Source organism: Nyctereutes procyonoides, unplaced genomic scaffold (genome assembly GCF_905146905.1).
Source record: "Nyctereutes procyonoides isolate TBG_1078 unplaced genomic scaffold, NYPRO_anot_genome, whole genome shotgun sequence".
NCBI classification, from domain to species: Eukaryota; Metazoa; Chordata; class Mammalia; order Carnivora; family Canidae; genus Nyctereutes; species Nyctereutes procyonoides.
In genome coordinates this window covers 8,184,292-8,202,226 of record NW_026575040.1, presented here as the reverse complement: position 1 = coordinate 8,202,226, position 17,935 = coordinate 8,184,292, and the positions used below count along the sequence as shown (strand labels likewise).

At 42.4% G+C, this 17,935-nt stretch overlaps 1 protein-coding gene across 1 annotated transcript; it reads left to right on the top strand.

Moving 5' to 3' along the window:
• The first annotated feature begins 1,466 nt into the window (after positions 1-1,466).
• FEM1B (fem-1 homolog B) lies at positions 1,467-17,356 on the top strand. Its single transcript, XM_055319643.1, has 2 exons — positions 1,467-1,867; positions 13,119-17,356. Exons 1-2 carry the CDS (start codon positions 1,620-1,622, stop codon positions 14,752-14,754), a joined length of 1,884 nt encoding a protein of 627 aa, XP_055175618.1. The 5' UTR covers positions 1,467-1,619; the 3' UTR covers positions 14,755-17,356.
• The last annotated feature ends 579 nt before the right edge of the window (positions 17,357-17,935 follow it).

Genomic DNA, 17,935 nt, shown 5'->3' with positions numbered 1-17,935 from the left:
CTTGCCCATCACGGCATTGCCAGTGCCACGCAGAGCCTGGCGCCTAGTGGACCTCTAGTGTTCCTTAGATGAATGAGCTCTTCAAACTCCAACAATCTTTTTCTCTCTCTCTCTCTTTTAAAAGATTTTATTTATTTATTCATGAGAGACAGAGAGAGAGAGAGAGAGAGAGAGAGAGAGAGCAGAGACACATGCAGGGGGAGAAGCAGGCTCCCTGCGGGGAGGCCCATGCGGGACTCGATCCCACGACCCGGGGGTCATGAGCTGAGCTGAAGGCAGATGCTCAACCGTTGAGCCACGCAGGTGCCCCCAACCCTGACATCTTGAGGGGTTTGGAGGGAGGTGTGCGAGGACAGGGAGGTTGTGTCAGGCTGAGGCTGAGAGCCTGGGATGATACAGACCTCGCCCTCCTTGCAGACACCTCACCCCCACTCCCCCCGCAGCGCAGGTGCAGCCCCCCCCTTTGCACCCTGGGACCCCCCCAGCCCCCTCCAAGGAGGATAGGCCGGAATTCCAGTCCCTTCCCGAGGCTGGGGCCGGCCTCAGGTCCTCCCATGTTGCATATTTCCAGGGCTCAGGGACGCCGCCCTTTCCTTCAAAGGGACCCTCCCAGAGGAGAGCCACCCGTCCCCGCGCCCCCATTAGGGCCCAGAGCGGTCCCGCCGCGTCCACGGTAGAGTGGGCCGGGCTACCCGCCCACCCGAGGTATCGGCTCGGCTCCCCGCCTCTGCCCCCGGGCTAGCGAGCCCCGGGGCCGCGCGGGGACTCGGAGGACGGTGCAGGCGTCAAGGGCAACGAGGACATTCGGGCCCGAGCCGCGGACGGGCCCGCTGCGCTCCGGAGAACCTTTCTTCACCGAGGCCTCGTTTGCCGGCCGGGCGGCTTTGGCGGGGACACCCGGCTTAACCGTTCCTCCCGCTCGCACCCGCCCCCTCCCGGCCCAGTGTGCGGAGGCGCGCCTTCCTGTCCGCCCGGAGCTCGGGGGCTGCTGCGGCGGGAGCGTTCCGCCTGGCTGCGGAGGCGCCCGGGCGCGGAGCTGCGAGGCCATCGGCGGCGTCTGGCGCCTCTGAGCACCCGTGGGCGAGGCCCTGCGGGCTCCCTGCAGCCGAGGAGGCGGCGGCGCGGACGCGGAGGCCGTTTCAGGCCTTAGGCCCGGCGGGCCGGGCGCGGCGTGGTGGGGGGGCGGGCGGGAAGGCGCGCCCCGTCGTTCGCCATCCGGGGCGCGTGCGGCCCTCTTGAGACCCGGCCGGCGACTCGTAGCTCGGGCGCGCGCCTGTCGCAGCGCGCAGGAAGGAGGGGTCCGGCCGGAGGCCCGGGGCGGCGGCCGCCATGGAGATGCCCTCGGCCGGGGGCCGGCGCCTGGGGCCTCGGGGGCGGCCCTGACCGCCGTCCTCGCAGCGGCGCGGGCCGGGTCGCGGACGTGCCCCCCGCGGCGCGCAGCCGCCTCCGCGTCTGCGCCCTCGGCGGGCCGCGCTGCTGCCTGGGCGCGGCGGCGGCGGCGGCGCCCCGTTGAATGGGCTGCGAGGGCCCGGGTTGGAAGCGCTGGCGAACGCGGCCTCCGGGGGCGCCAGGCAGCAGCCGCGGTGGCGACCAAACGGGTGTTGGAGTTGGCGGCGGCCATGGAGGGCCTGGCCGGCTACGTCTACAAGGCGGCCAGCGAGGGCAAGGTGCTGACCCTGGCCGCCTTGCTTCTCAACCGCTCCGAAAGCGACATCCGCTACCTGCTGGGCTATGTCAGCCAGCAGGGAGGGCAGCGCTCCACGCCCCTCATCATCGCAGCCCGCAACGGCCACGCCAAGGTGGTGCGCTTGCTGCTGGAGCATTACCGGGTGCAGACGCAGCAGACGGGCACCGTCCGCTTCGACGGGTAGGTGCCCCCCCCCGACCCCGACCCCGACCCCTCCCGCCGCCGCCGCCGCCGCCGCCGCACGGATGCCCACCGCGTCTTCCAGGGGCTCCTCCTCCTGCATCCCGTGTTTTTTTTTTTTTTTTTTTTAAGATTTTATTTATTTATGCATGAGAGACACAGAGGCAGAGACACAGGCAGAGGGAGAAGCAGGCTCCACGCAGGGAGCCCTACGTGGGACTGGAGCCCGGGCCTCCAGGATCACGCCCCGGGGCAAAGGCAGATGCTCAACCGCTGGGCCCCCCGGGGATCCCCGATCCCGTGGTTCTGCTGCTCATCCTCACCGGCCCCTTTACCCACCGTCCTCGCTTCTGCGGGGGCTACGGAGCCACACCCTCTGCCTTGATCTGGAGCGGGTACTGGTACCCCCCCACACCCCCACCCACCCACGGAGGCCGTGAGCAGGTCGTCCGCAGGAGGTGCACCTTCCCAGCTTTTACCTTTGTGGCTCTGGGGGTTGCAAGCGGGATGACACATGAACGCGGTGGGCAGTGAACACTGAGGACCTCTGTTTGATGAGTTGTTTGGTCGGTTCTTGGTCCTTCCAAGTGACGGATCGCTCCCGACGGGTTGCGGGGAGGGGGATGGGGTGGTGAGGGGAGGGGGGTGGTGGGAGCCTTAATGTCCGAACGAGGCCTCGGGACTCCAGCCTCTCGAGGGATGGTCCAGCCTCTCGAGGGATGTTCCGGCCGCCAGACGTCCCAAGAGGTGGTCCTGACTCTTGCGCTTGGCTCCGGGGTAGGTGGGTTGGCTGCAGAAGCGGCCCTGGACCTGGACCAGGAGATAATGCCGTTGTTAATGCGTGTTATTCTGTGATATCGTGGAGAGACTTGAGAGTGCTATGTGTTTTATTCGAGGAAGGGAGTTCAAAAATTCATATTGTCATAGTTGAAATTTGTTGAGGTTTAAGTGCACGTTTTGGGGGGTAGGAATGAGTGTTTGAGGCAGAGGTGTCAGGTGTGCCATCTTTGCCCTGCTGGGCTATTTGTCATAAAGTGTCTAACAGATCAGGAACTTCTCCATTGATGGCATTTGTTTTCGTTGACTTGTGCGCCAGTGCCTAAGCTCTTTGGGCATTTCCCTCCGTCGGAGGTAGATGCAGTCCAAGCATAAAAAGATAGGCGTCTTCAGTTATGGTGATTGGAAACTGCTTGGTTAAACCCTCATTGAAAAAGTGCTTCTTGAAGATTGACTAGGGCGTTGTTGAATTTCGGTTCTTTTTTAGGTTTAAATAATAAAAGCTTTTTCTTCTGCTGTAGATGAGAGCAGAATAGAGTATTACGTTTTAATGAAACAATAGCCTGTGTTGGTGGTTAATCTCCTGTATCCTCTCTCAACACATCAAGGAGATGGTCTTTTTTTTTTTTTTTTTTTTTCCCTGTTGATTAAAGATGGCACCCTGATTGTGTCTGCTTTCTCTTACCGGTTTCTGTGTCCTTTCTGGAACTCCCTGCGTTCCCACAGCCTTTCCTATACCTAGACAAGGAGTGACACGGAATGACCCCTGAACTTCCAGCAGCATTCCAGTTGTATAGGCACATGCATTCATTGGAATAGGGATCTCAGGAACAGCTGCAGGGACACCCCGGCTAAGGAGCTTGTGGAGGCCTGTTTGGGTGAGGAGAGGGTAGTGGTGAGAAAAAATGGTCTCCTAAAGCATTTGTAAAGGCTTTGCTTATTGCCGTTTTTTTTTTTTTTTTAAGATTTTATTTATTTATTCATAAGACAGAGAGAAAGGGAGAGAGAGAGAGAGAGGCAGAGACACAGGCAGAGGGAGAAGCAGGCTCCATGCAGGGAGCCCGATGTGGGACTCAAGGCTGGGTCTCCAGGATCAGGCCCCAGGCCAAAGACAGATGCTCAACCGCTGAGCCACCCGGGCATCCCTTGCCATCTTTTTACTATCAAAGAGAAAGGTCTTTTGAGATGGAATTAAAAGAACTTGAAATTATTAGAAATGACTACAAATAAACATTGAGCCTATATACTTGCCCAGTATTCTGCGCTGGGCAGTGAAATTAAAGAGTTCAGGTGGCAAACACTTACGGAACTCCTACTGTGTGCTGGGCAATGCGGTGGGGATTGGGTATGCAGAGGTGAGTAACATACTGTTCCCACTGTGGACGAAGATGGTCTGTTGGGGGGAGACAGAGAAATAGATACATAAGTGAGTGATTGCAGATGCCATGCCATTCAGTTTTAGAAGTCTGTTGGACCTGCTGTGGGAGGATGGGAAGAGGAAGTGCTCCGCTTTGCCTGGGGGAATCAGGGAAGGCTTCTCCAGGGAGGTGATGTTTGAGTTGGGCCTTACAGGAAGTAAGGAGAAGGGGCAGCGAGCGGCATGGTGAACTTGCAGTGACAAGTAATTCATTGTGGTTGTAGGAAGAGATTCAAGCTGGGGAAATTAAGAAGGAGATTATAGGAGACTGGAGAGAGGTGGAGGCCAGATTTTGATGGTCCTTGTGTAAAATAATCAAGAATCCTATAGAGGTAACTGCATTGCAAATGGTTCAGTCACGCGTGATTTTGGCTGATCATTTTTCGATCTATGTTTTTTGTTTATGGATTATTATAATTATGAATTTATTGGCTGCTGTGTAAAGGTGGTTGAGAATTTTACTTAATAAATGCCTTCGATGGGCCTATCCCTCTTAAACCTTCTGTGGAGGATACAGAAAACAATGTAAGGAGGTCCCTACCTTTGAGAAGCTTACCAGTTAATTAACAGAGGAGAATTGAAGTTCATGGTCACCTTTCTGCCCACTCACACCACTCTGTGAGATTTTGCAGTTTATTCCAGTCATTTGGCATTTCAGAACTACATGAAAGAGTGTTATTTGCAAATGTCATGATTTTACTTTGCACTCATTCCAGACATTGTGAAAATAGTCCGAATGAGGTGTTAACAATATGAAGTTCAACTCACCCCTTGGGGGCCGGCTTTTGAGAGGTACTTAGCTAAATCTCCCTTTAGATTCCATTGGCACTTGAGAATCATGGCCAGGTGGGGACTAACAGGTTCTCTGTGTGTGAAGTAGATCAGTGTTTTCTAGTTTTTAGTCACTTATGTACACACATCTTCACAATTTTTTGTCACATTGTTCATTACCTATCCAGTTATTAACCTAACATTTCAAAAAAAGTTTCACTTCTTAGCTTTATCCTAAGCAGTGGTTATCTGTATAAGTCTTTTTTTTTTTTTTTTTTTTTTTTTTTTAATGATAGTCACAGAGAGAGAGAGAGGCAGAGACACAGGCAGAGGGATCCATGCACCGGGAGCCCGACGTGGGACTCGATCCCGGGTCTCCAGGATCGCGCCCTGGGCCAAAGGCAGGCGCCAAACCACTGCGCCACCCAGGGATTCCCTGGTTATCTGTATAATTATGGGTTTGGTACAGCATGTTTTGTGTGAGAGAGGAAGACATTCATAAAATAAATAGCTTATTAAAAATTTTGTAGAAGTGTATGTTCTGCCTAAAAATGTCTATAATATCCTAAGAAACTAAAGTGGATTCATAAGAGTCTCAAGGAGGAAGGGACTGCCTACCTAGGTCAAGCCCTATGGTGATAGTTGAGCCCTTGTTCATATTTTTAAGAGTAGCATTTGAGATCGTCTTACTTATGTCTTAATATGTGAAGACTAAGATTGACAGATGAGTGGGCAAGGAAAATTACTTGAGTAGAAATGAAAGAACCTTTAGTTGGAGAATGGGGAACTGTTGAGAATGTTACAGAAATGGAACAGAACAAAGGCGAGGTGTCATGTGACCATGGAATAGTGTGCTGGCCTGAGTTCCTAGGGCCTGACAGCTCTGTGCCAGAGCTTTTAAGGGAACCCTGGTCCTAAAAGAGGTTTGCTGACATGGATGGGAAGGAGAACAGGACCTCTGGGAATTCCGAAGCTTTTTGTTGAGTTCTCTTACTTTTAAAGTTGGCGCTAGTACTAATACTTTCAATGTTCAGGTAGAGGACAGGCATGAGGGGGGGCACATCATCATTTGGCTTCATTTAAAAATCATTGCCAGGCAGTATATATTTCAAGGAACTATATTTGATCTAATAAATGATTTTTTTAAGGACTTTGGCTAAAATAAAGTGTTGATCATTTACATTTAATGAATTTTATTTCCATTTCATATACTTGAATTAGACATTTTTATTTCAAATTGAACCAGGAAATAGTTTGAGCTTAGTTTTCTGATCAGAAATGTTATCTTTTATGTGAGGTGTTTCCATCATGTGATGTGTATGTTTTGTGTAAAAAGGTGAATATCAGATTATAGTTTATTTTTATTTTATTAATTTATGTAATTATTTTATGTTTTAATGTAATCTCAACACCCAGCATGGGGCTCAAACTTATGACCCCGAGATTGAGTGATACACTTTACCAATGGAAGCCAGCCAGGAACCTTGATTTCTTCATATTTTTGAAAAAGATTTTATTTATTTATTTATTTATTTATTTATTTATTTATTTATAGCACATGCACTCTCTAAATAAATAAATGGGGGTGGGGGAGGGGCAGGGAGAGGGGTAGAGAATCTCTAGCGGACTGTCCTGAGCCTGGAGCCCCATGGGGGGCTCAGTCTCACCACCCTGAGATCGTGACCTGAGCTGAAATCACAAGGGTCGCTGAGTCACCCAGGCACACCCCAATTTCTTGATTTTTAAAGTGAAATACATAATAGAGAGTTTGCATTGCCATGTTGGACTGCATCTAGAAAGATCATTGTTTTTTAATACTTCTCCAATAGGACTAGGTACACATTGCATTAATTTTATCATATTTTAATTTTCTGTAATAAATGTGTTTGGTATGTTGTTTTGAGGAAGTTTGCGCTCATTATTTCAGTTGAAGTCTACGGACAAAGGAATGTCATAGGTTTTAGGCTTATAATTTCCTTTAATCTGTTTAATGTTTTCATTTAGATATAGGAATTCAAAATTTGCTCAAGGCTAATGTTTCTGAAGGACTAGTCATTTTCTAATACATTCTGCAGTGAATATTTTTGTCCTAAAATATTTAAAAATTTTAATTGCCTCAATAAAAATAGATGGAGGCTTCTATCACATCACTATATGGAAAAGTGGAAATGATTAGGCTACATCATGAAAAGTATTAAACTGTTACAAAAACCGAGTGAAATATATACTTGTAATTTGATTTTTATTCCTAATCATTAACTTTGGAAAGTTTGAGGTGAGAAAAATATTTTAATCACTTTTTGTCTCTCTTTGTTCATCTTTAAAATGAGGACCATGTTTATCTTTTATGGTTTTTTTGAGACTTAAAGATAATGTATATGAATGCTATTTTAATCTAAAATTTTTGAGTTTTACATGGTTTAGGTTGATATTCCTGGCATATAACATTTTTATATTTTTAGAGTGCAAGGAAACATTTAACTATGTAAATGTAACTACATATTAACTGTGTATTAATTTTTTGATAGATCACTGTTATTAATTAGTTAAAAATGCTTTTTATTTTTAATTTTTAAAATTTTTTGAAAAAAATGTCTTTTAAATTGAAATAGTGTTTGAACAATGGCATGTATTATTTCCTTACATTTCATGCAGTTTGTAGTTTCTAGAGTACTTTTGTATTTTAATCTCATGTAAACCTTTTAGTTATATATCTGTAAAATGAACATAATGTGTCAATCTTGTAGGGTTATTGGGAGGTTATTATGAGGATTACATGAGATACATTGCATATTGAGCACTTAACACAGTGAGTCCCTAGCACATTGAAGGATATTTGTTAGCTATTTGTGTTCATTTTTGAGTATTTGTAATTTTTTTCTCATTTTTGCTTTGAATTATGATTCTTTTTAGTTAAGGTGTAACATCTAGTAAAGTGCATAATTTTAAGTGCACAATCTGATAAAATTTTAATATGTTTACATCCATGTAAACACTTTGTAGATCAGTATACAAGACGTTTTTATCACTCAATGTTTCCCTTTTGCCCCTTCTCAGTCAGTTCCTCTCCTTTCCCTTTCCAGAAGTAATGATTATCCTGGCTTCTATCACCATAGACTAGTTTTGCCTATCCTTGAACTTCCTATCAAGGAAATCACAGAATGTCCTCTTTTCTGTCTGGCTTTTCTTTTGCTTAACACATTGTGAGACTCATCTGTGCCGTTGTGTGTGTCCCTAGTTTATTTTTATGCTTTGTAGTATTCTGTTGTAGGAATATATGGCAATTTATTTATCCTGAACACAGGTATTTTAGTTATTTCAAGTGTTTGACTATTTATTATGGATAAAGCTGCTATGGACATTTTTATGTATACGTCTTCACTGGTGGGTATTTGTGTTCACTTCTCTTCAGTGTATGCTGAAGAGTGGAATTGCTGGGTCATGGGGTTTGGTGTATTTTTAACTTTAATAGTTGTTGCTAAACAGTTTTCCTGAAAGTGGTTGAAACAAATTACATTCCTACCAGCAATGAGAGTTTCGTTGCTTCACATCCTGGCCAACACTTAGTACTGTCATGTCAGTTAATTTGACCTATTCTGGTATCTGTGTATCCGGTAACTCCTGGTTTTAATTCGCATTCCCCTCTCAAGTAGTTACCTTGAACATCTTTTCATATGTTTATTGGTCACTTGAATTAATCTTTTGTGAAGTATACTTTAGTCTTTTCACCCATTTTTTAGTTGGGTTGTTTGCCTTTTATTGATATGTTAAGTACATTCAATGTAAATAAATATCTTCTCCCAGTGAGTGGATTGCATATTCACTTTCTTCATAACATCTTTTACTGAATTGAAATTCTTTAATTTTAATGAAGCCCAATAAATCCGTTTTTTCTATGATTAGCACTTTTTTAACATTCTGTTTAAGAAATAGTCATTAACTCCAAGGTCATGAAGATAGTCTACTTTTTTTTTAAAGAAATTTTATGGTTTGGTTCTTCACATAGATCTGTGCTACAATTTTTATGCATAGTGTGAAGTAGAAGTCAAAGTTAATTTTTTCCCATACAGATGCCTAGTTGCTTCAGGACCAGTTTTTTAAAATTTTATTTACTTATTTTAACTTTTTAAAAAAAACTTTTAAAAAATCTTATTTAAATTCAGTTAATTAATATATAATGTATTATTGGTTTCAGAGGTAGAACTCAGTGATTCATTAGTCTTATGTCACACCCTGTGCTCATTACATTACATGCCCTCCTTAATGTTCATCACCCAGTTACCCAGTCCCCCCCACCCGTCTACCCTCTAGCGACCCTCAGTTTGCTTCCTGTGATTAAGAGTCTCTTAAGGTTTGTCTCTCTCTCTGATTTTGTCTTATTTTCCCCCTCTCTTCCTCTAAGATTCTGTTTTGTTATTTAGATTTCACATCAGTGAGATCATATGATAATTGTCTTTCTCTGATTGACTTATTTCACTGAACATTATATCCTCAAGTTCCATCCACATTGTTGCAAATGGCAAGATTTCATTTTTTTGAGGACTGAATAGTATTCCATTGTTTGTATATATACCACATCTTCTTTATCCGTTCATCTGTTGATGGACATCTGGCTCTTTCCATAGTTTGGCTATTGTGGACATTACATTGGACCCATGTAAACATTGGGGTGTAGGTGCCCTTTTGGATCACTACATTTGTATCTTTGGGGTAAATACCCAGTAGTGCAGTTGTTGGGTTGTAGGATAGTTCTATTTTCAACTTTTTGCGGAACCTCCATACTGTTTTCTAGAGTGACTGTACCAGCTTGCATTCCCACCAACAGTGTACAAGGAATCCCCTTTCCCCATGTCCTCCCCAACATCTGTCCTTTCCTGACTTGTTCATTTTAGCCATTCTGACTGGTATGAGGTGATATCTCATTGTGGTTTTGATTTGTATTTCCCTGATGCCGAGTGATTTTAAGCATTTTTTCATGTTGTCCGTATGTCTTCTTTGGAGCAGGATCAGTTTTTAAAAAGACGACACTTGGGATCCCTGGGTGGCGCAGCGGTTTAGCGCCTGCCTTTGGCCGGGGCGCGATCCTGGAGACCCGGGATTGAATCCCACATCAGGCTCCCGGTGCATGGAGCCTGCTTCTCCCTCTGCCTGTGTCTCTGCCTCTCCCTCTCTCTCTGTGACTATCATAAATAAATAAATAAAAATTTTTTTAAATTTAAAAAAAATTACAAAAAAATAAAAAGACGACACTTTCTACGGTTTTCAGGGGAGCTTTTATTATAAATCAAAAGACTGTGTAAATCTATTTTTGGAGGTTTTTTTTAATTTTAGTGATATGTTTGCCCTTGTGCCAGTGACACATTATCTTAATTAACTGTAGTTTCTCCTTCAACTTTTTTTTCTTTCAAGATTATTTTGGTTATTCTAGGTCAATTGGATTTCTATATCATTTTAGAGTTGACTTGTCAGTCTCTACATATGTGGATGTGCCTGCATGCTCACACATGCATGCACACACACACCTGCCCCTGCTGAGATTTTGATTTGGATTGCATTGACTCTGTAGATCATTTTGGTAGAGAATTGACATCTTAACACTATTGAGTCTTCTAAACTATGAATATGGAATATTTCTCCATTTATTTAGGTCTTTAATTTGTCTCAGGAATGTTTTATAGTTTTCAGTTAAGAGGTCTTGCACAGTTTTCATTAGATTTATTACTAGATACTGTTATTTTCTAATGCTTTTGTAAATGGTATTTTTTTGGACAGTGAAAGAAAAATTTTTTTAACTTTGTATTATGGTGGCAATAAAAATGTTAATAAATGAGGGACGTCTGGGTGGGTTAGTGGTTGAGCTTCTGCCTTTGGCTCAGGGCATGATCCTGGGTTTGGGGATCATGGGGATGAAGTCCCACATCAGGCTCCCTGCGGGGAGCCTGCTTCTCCCTCTGTCTGTGTCTCCGCCTCTCTCTCTGTGTCTCTCTCACGAATGAATAAAGTCTTAAAAAAAATGTAAGTAAGTGAATTTTAATTGTTTGCAAAAGGTATAGTTGGCAACTGCTGAAAACTGTCACTGATGTAATGTCTTATTTTTTGGACTTTATTATTTATTTATTTACAAGATTTTATTTATTTATTCATGACAGACACAGAGAGAGAGACAGAGACACAGAGGGAGAAACTGACTCCCCACGGGGAGCCTGATGTGGGACTCCATTCCCGGACCTGGAATCATGCCCTGAGCTGAAGGCAGATGCTCAACCACTGAGCTACCTAGGTGTCTCTGGACTTACACTTTAGTTCAAAAAATCAATTAACAATTAAATGGGAGGACGCCTGGGTGGCTCAGCGGTTGAGTGCCTGCCTTCAGCCCAGGACATGATTCTAGAGTCCCAGGATCGAGTCCCACATCAGGCTCCCTGCATGGAGCCTGCATCTCTCTCTGACTATGTCTCTGCCTCTCTCTCTCTCTCTGTCTCTCATGAATAAATAAACAAAATATTAAAACAAACAAAAAAACCCACAATTAAATGGCATTTAAAAAAAGAAACTTTAGAAACCTGCTTTTTTCTTTCTTGAGGTTTGTCTTCCATACAATAGAATGCACAGATCTTAAGTGTGCAGTTTGAGGAGTAATTTTCCTAAATATCCACCCATGTAGGCACTACCCAGATCAAGATTTAGGACATTTCCAATAGTTTTAAGCTTCTTCCCAGGTAGTCCTACAGCCTTTCTCGTAGGCAGCTCCATAGGCACTTGTTAGAAGGCTTTTGCGTCATTTTGTGTCATTGTATGAAACCTTAGAAGTAATTGCTTGAATTATTATAAACTGGGTCTTTTGTTTTCAGCAGAAACCATGGAGAGTGGTATTTGAGGGGGGGGGGTGATTAATTGAGGTTAGCTATGATATTTATATTCTACCAGGGGGATTATATTCTTTAACTTCATGGAAGATACAGTTTGACCTGTGTTATAACATTAGATTGTATAGTGAGAAGCTCAGCAATGAGGTTTTTGGTATAAATATTTACTTGTTCTAGTAAATACTGCTTTTGATTGACCTTTTTCCTTAACACTTGCAAGTATACTTACTTCAGTGGTTCGGGCACAGTAGATCTAAGTATCTGCAGCAAAAATCTACTTTTTTATGTCTGATGGTCAGTAATAGGAAAAACAATTGAAAAATTGAGGTTGGGGAGAAATGGAAGGTAGAAACATGGGGAAAATTGGCCTTCTAGCAAGAGTCTAATTCTATATAAGTAGTGAATCTAGCACATACCAGTGAGTGATGACTGTGAAGCCAAAAAGTACAAACATGGGCTGAAGGTCAGGGAAGATGCTCAGTTGGTTTTAGGAAAGTGCTACTTGTTTCCTGCTGTTATTATTTTCCCCTAGTAGTTTAGTTGAGGAACGTACATAAACCCACAACACACACACACACACACACACACACACACACACACACGTTTTTAAGATTTAAATTGGAGTAGAACAGATGGAGAAAAATGCGCTAATTGAAATTGTATACAAACTTCACAAAGTGAATATATTTATTTACTAAAGTCCCTTTGTGCTTCCTCCTACTATCTATCCCCTTAAAAGTAAACAGTGTCCTGACTTCTAACACTACAGATAGATCTATAAATGTAGTAATATAATATGTACTATGTTTGGTTGACATCTTTTGCTCAGTATCATGTTTATGTGATCCTTTTGTATGGAGCAGGGATTTTTGCATTCTCATTGCTGTAGTAGACGTAGATTTGATTAGCTTAGATATAATCTTAGGGGAAAATTATCTGCTTAAATATTTTTTTTTTCCTAAAGGAGTTTCTAACACTCTTAATATGAGGACTAGGATAGCTTTCTTGCTGACCTTTTGGGAGAAACTGTAGGTACCTGGGGAATATTGGGAAGGAACAACAGGTTTTTCCTTAAGAGCCAGTGCATCAACTTGGTGGTAAAGAAGTTATGAACCTCCATACGTTTCCTCTGTTTTCTGAAATGTATTTACTTTTGTTAGTAGAAGGTTGGTTTATGGTTTTCTCTTTTTTAGGATTATATACGTCAGCAATAACGGCAATAACTAACATTTCCTGAGCTTCTACTTAGTATAAGTACAATGCAGAGTGTTTTACTTAAGTTACCCGATTTTATTTTCACCCAAACTAATGTTGTATTAATGTTTGGTAGATTGAAGTTTTGGTTGGTGCAAATGAATCTATTCTTGGCACTTAGGTTAGTGGCCTCTGTTTTCTGACTGTTGGTTCTCTTCACGAATAGGTACGTCATCGACGGGGCTACCGCTCTTTGGTGTGCAGCAGGAGCCGGACATTTTGAAGTTGTTAAACTTCTAGTCAGCCACGGAGCCAACGTGAACCACACCACAGTGACTAACTCAACCCCTCTGCGGGCAGCATGCTTTGATGGCAGGCTGGACATTGTGAAATACTTGGTTGAAAATAATGCCAACATCAGCATTGCCAACAAATACGACAACACCTGCCTGATGATTGCAGCATATAAGGGACACACTGATGTGGTAAGATACCTTTTAGAACAACGTGCCGATCCCAATGCTAAAGCACATTGTGGAGCCACCGCACTGCACTTTGCAGCAGAAGCCGGGCACATAGATATTGTGAAAGAGCTGATAAAATGGCGCGCTGCTATAGTGGTGAATGGCCATGGGATGACGCCATTAAAAGTAGCTGCCGAAAGCTGTAAAGCTGATGTCGTCGAACTGTTGCTCTCTCATGCTGATTGTGACCGAAGAAGTCGGATTGAAGCTTTGGAACTCTTGGGTGCCTCCTTTGCAAATGACCGTGAGAACTATGACATCATGAAGACGTACCACTATTTATATTTAGCCATGTTGGAGAGGTTTCAAGATGGTGATAACATTCTGGAGAAAGAGGTTCTCCCACCAATCCATGCTTATGGGAATAGAACTGAATGTAGAAATCCTCAGGAACTGGAATCCATTCGGCAAGACAGAGATGCTCTTCATATGGAAGGCCTTATAGTTCGGGAACGGATTTTAGGTGCTGACAATATTGATGTGTCCCATCCCATCATTTACAGGGGAGCTGTTTATGCAGATAACATGGAATTTGAACAGTGTATCAAACTGTGGCTGCACGCCTTGCACCTGAGACAGAAAGGCAACAGGAATACCCACAAGGATCTTCTTCGATTCGCTCAAGTTTTCTCACAGATGATACATTTGAATGAAACTGTGAAGGCCCCAGACATAGAATGTGTTTTGAGATGCAGCGTTTTGGAAATAGAACAGAGTATGAACAGGGTAAAAAATATTCCAGATGCTGATGTCCACAACGCTATGGACAATTATGAATGTAATCTCTATACCTTTCTGTATTTAGTGTGCATCTCCACCAAAACACAGTGTAGCGAAGAAGATCAGTGCAAAATTAACAAGCAGATCTACAACCTGATTCACCTTGATCCCAGAACTCGGGAAGGTTTCACCTTGCTGCATCTAGCTGTCAACTCCAATACCCCGGTTGATGATTTCCACACTAACGATGTCTGCAGCTTTCCAAACGCACTTGTCACAAAGCTGCTGCTGGACTGTGGTGCTGAGGTGAATGCTGTAGACAATGAGGGGAACAGTGCCCTTCACATTATTGTGCAGTACAACAGGCCCATCAGTGATTTTTTGACCTTGCACTCTATCATCATTAGCTTGGTTGAAGCCGGCGCTCACACTGACATGACAAATAAACAGAATAAGACTCCGCTAGACAAAAGTACCACTGGGGTATCTGAAATACTACTTAAAACTCAGATGAAGATGAGTCTCAAGTGCCTGGCTGCCCGAGCAGTTCGGGCTAATGACATTAACTACCAAGACCAGATCCCCAGAACTCTTGAAGAGTTTGTTGGATTTCATTAAGTGACTGGATATGTAAAATCGTTTAATGTGGTGCTAAAAAGTAAAGGACTTTAATCACAGACAATAGAATTATGTGTTCATAAATTCTACTTTTCTTTCCACTACCCTTCCTCCCTCCCCGTCCTTCCTTAGTTCTGTATTTGGTCTTTTTTGCCTCATAACGGTTATTGATTTCAAATACACTTTAAACAAAGCCACATTGTTTAGGTGTAACTATAATCTAAGGTGTCTGGATATTGGTCACTTAACTTTCTCTTTCTTTTTTTCTTCATTTATGTCTTTTGCTTTCCCAATCGAAGTATAATTGAGATACATTTTATCAGTTTCAGGTGTACAACATAATGATTGGACTATTTGTAATTTTTTTTTAAGGAACGAGTATAAGATATTTTGTTTATGTAACAAGAGACATTTATGATTTGAAGTTGATAATGTTTTAAGAAACTGCCTACAAAAGTATTTCTGTTAAGCCTGTGTCAGTGTGTTATCCTTGCAGCAGTTTTGAGGATTTCATGAAGCAAAACAACTAAAAAGGACCATAAAAAGTAACGGGATACCCAGGTGTTCTACATGTGCCAAACTGCTGTAGGTAGTTTTCTCTCTTAGATATTTATGTGGAGTGATACAACACATTATAACATCAGGAGGATTTAAAAAAATATAGCTGCAGATTAATCTGAAAATGTGCTCACTTAATAACAGTTAAGCATAAAGTTAAATCCATGGAAATTGTTGCATTATGCTGGGTGGTATATACAAAGTAGTAATAATCTTAAAGCAAATTTTCAGAGAATATTGATGGACTTACTTGCCTTTAGGGCTTAAATTCTCAAATTCTTTGAAGTCTGTTTTAATGTAATTTCTCTAAATTGCAGCAGTCTGCTTTTGACTCCGCTCACAGACATGTAAAAATTATGAATGCTGTGTTTTCTTATGAAACAAATTGTTATAATATAGTTATATGTTCTATTTTTGTCCCTTTCTCCCTTTCCTCCTCTGTGGTCTCTTTTAAAATTTGGAAATTACTTTTCCAGAGGGCATTGTCTGTGCCCCCCTAATAAGGTGTTTATGACAGATGAAAAGGAACCAGGATATTTGTAATTTGTAATTTTTTCGCTTTCTTAGTCTCCCTTATAACTAGTAGAAAAATCACTAGTGCGGTATAGGAAATTAAATGGTTTTGATGATGAAAATAATTTGCAATGCTCCTTTGAAAGATGTTTTTGTGAGAGCTGCAAGTTTTTCAACCACAAAGTGTCACAGATTCTGATAGGCTGTGCAGAGGTCTCTGTTTTTTCTGTTCTGTTTTAATGGCAGCGTTTTAACTGTTGGATTAAAAGAGTATTCTGTGATTATCTTTTAAGCATCACAGAAATTCAAGTAGAGGGTACACACCTATCGATGTTAAAAATGATAAAATTAGCTATATCTTTATTTTTCTCTTTAGTGTCAAATGAATGCCTTAGCTACTCATAGTGCATGGTACTGTAAGTGAAGACCTGCAGCTTTTTTTTTCTTTAATGAAAAGCATTATGATGACATAGTAACATCAGATATAAACTAAAACAACAAAAACAGAAAAACCCCCAAACTTGTACGGTTTCAGTGGTCATTGAATGTATGTGTACTGTTTTGTGAAGTATAAGAGAAGGGTTGCAGTTGGATCAGTATAAAATACAATGACCAAGCCAAAATTAGCACCTAGGGCCTTAAATAAAAGATACCCCATGAAATGAAATAGTTTGAAGGGTGGGAGGGAATGGAAGGTGGGAAGCTTAAAAACTTTCCCCCCCAAGAATGCAAGATACCTTTACAGCTACTGTAGTTAATTCTTCGTGTTCTTCTTGCTTCAGCTAGGAATGTTTTGATGGTAAATTCTGTCGTCGTAATATATTTCTATTTTCCCAACCTGAGGTATTTACAAGGAGGGCTTTTAGGATGGTTTAAAGGGTGGTATTTGAATGAGCCCTAATTTTAAAATTACCGGCCTTGCTCCTCCTGGCATAATCAAGGAAACCCTGTACCTTGCTCTTGGCAACTCTCATGGCCTGAAAGAGAAAATGCATGGCCTCAAGGTGAGTGAATCCCGCCTTTTCTGCAGCTTAGATCAGACTGTGTTTTTTAGATTTCAAGGCCTGCTTCTTTGACAGTCTGAGGAGTAGCTGTGATACTTGGTGTTCAGTTAGTTCCATTATTAATGCGTATGATTTTTAACACCAACACTTAAAATATCAGATAATGTTGCATGTTTTAAAAACCATTTCATCTCTTTGGCTATCCAGGACCAGCACTATTTTAGATATTGCTTATTTATAAAATGAGGATAATGATCACATGTACATATTCAGACATCAAAATTTAATGACTGTTTTTGAGAAGGGATGAATGCTGGAGAAAGTAGAGCTGCTGATTGAAATGCTGACAGAGTTGGAGAAGGAAGACAGTGGAATAAACTATGAACTCTGCTAATGGTAACAAATTTTTTACTATAGTGTAGTAGGACATTGTGCACTCTATTGCTAAGGATCTAATTTTGTCTTGTAAAATAAATCCAAATATGTATTGTGAAACATCTGTATAAAACCATTCTTGAAACAAGTGATTTACATGCCTGTTTTTTATTTGTTTTTGGTAGGATTATTTTAAACATGTTTAGCCAAATCCTTCCCAAGCTTAAGTTTTGTTTTGTTGTGTGTGTGTGTGTGTGTTTGTGTGTGTGTGTGTGTGTTTTAAGGAAAATAAATCGGTAATAATAGTTGAGTATCTCAGCTCACTTGAGAACTCTAGGCTGTCTCCATTTCCAGCCACTTTTGTCACTTTCTGTTTATTATTGGTAGAAGTATGCTTTGGATTATAAGTCTTCCTTGATGATATTACAGATGAAGTTAAAACTTGTCTTGCTCAGTAATTGTCCTATGAATTTGGCTGAACTAGAGGCCCAGGTGGATGAATACCTGGGCAAACCACGTGAAACTTTAGGTGGGTTTTACGCTTTTAATGGAGTTGGTGACCTTGAACTCTTGACCTTAGGTCTCTAACTCAAGGAATGGGCAGCAAACCCATTCCCCCAATTGATAAAGAAGGGGGAAATTTTTTATTTAAGAGCTCTGACACAACATAGTTTTTTTTCAGTCTACCCTGGATGGCTCTAGCAGGCCACAGTCCAACTACCTTAAGGTTC

Coding starts and splice junctions, on each gene's coding strand:
- FEM1B (XM_055319643.1), top strand. CDS start 1,620: ATGGAGGGCCTGGCCGGCTACGTCTACAAGGCGGCCAGCGAGGGCAAG. Junction 1,868..13,118: donor GGCACCGTCCGCTTCGACGG/GTAGGTGCCCCC, acceptor CTTCACGAATAG/GTACGTCATCGACGGGGCTA.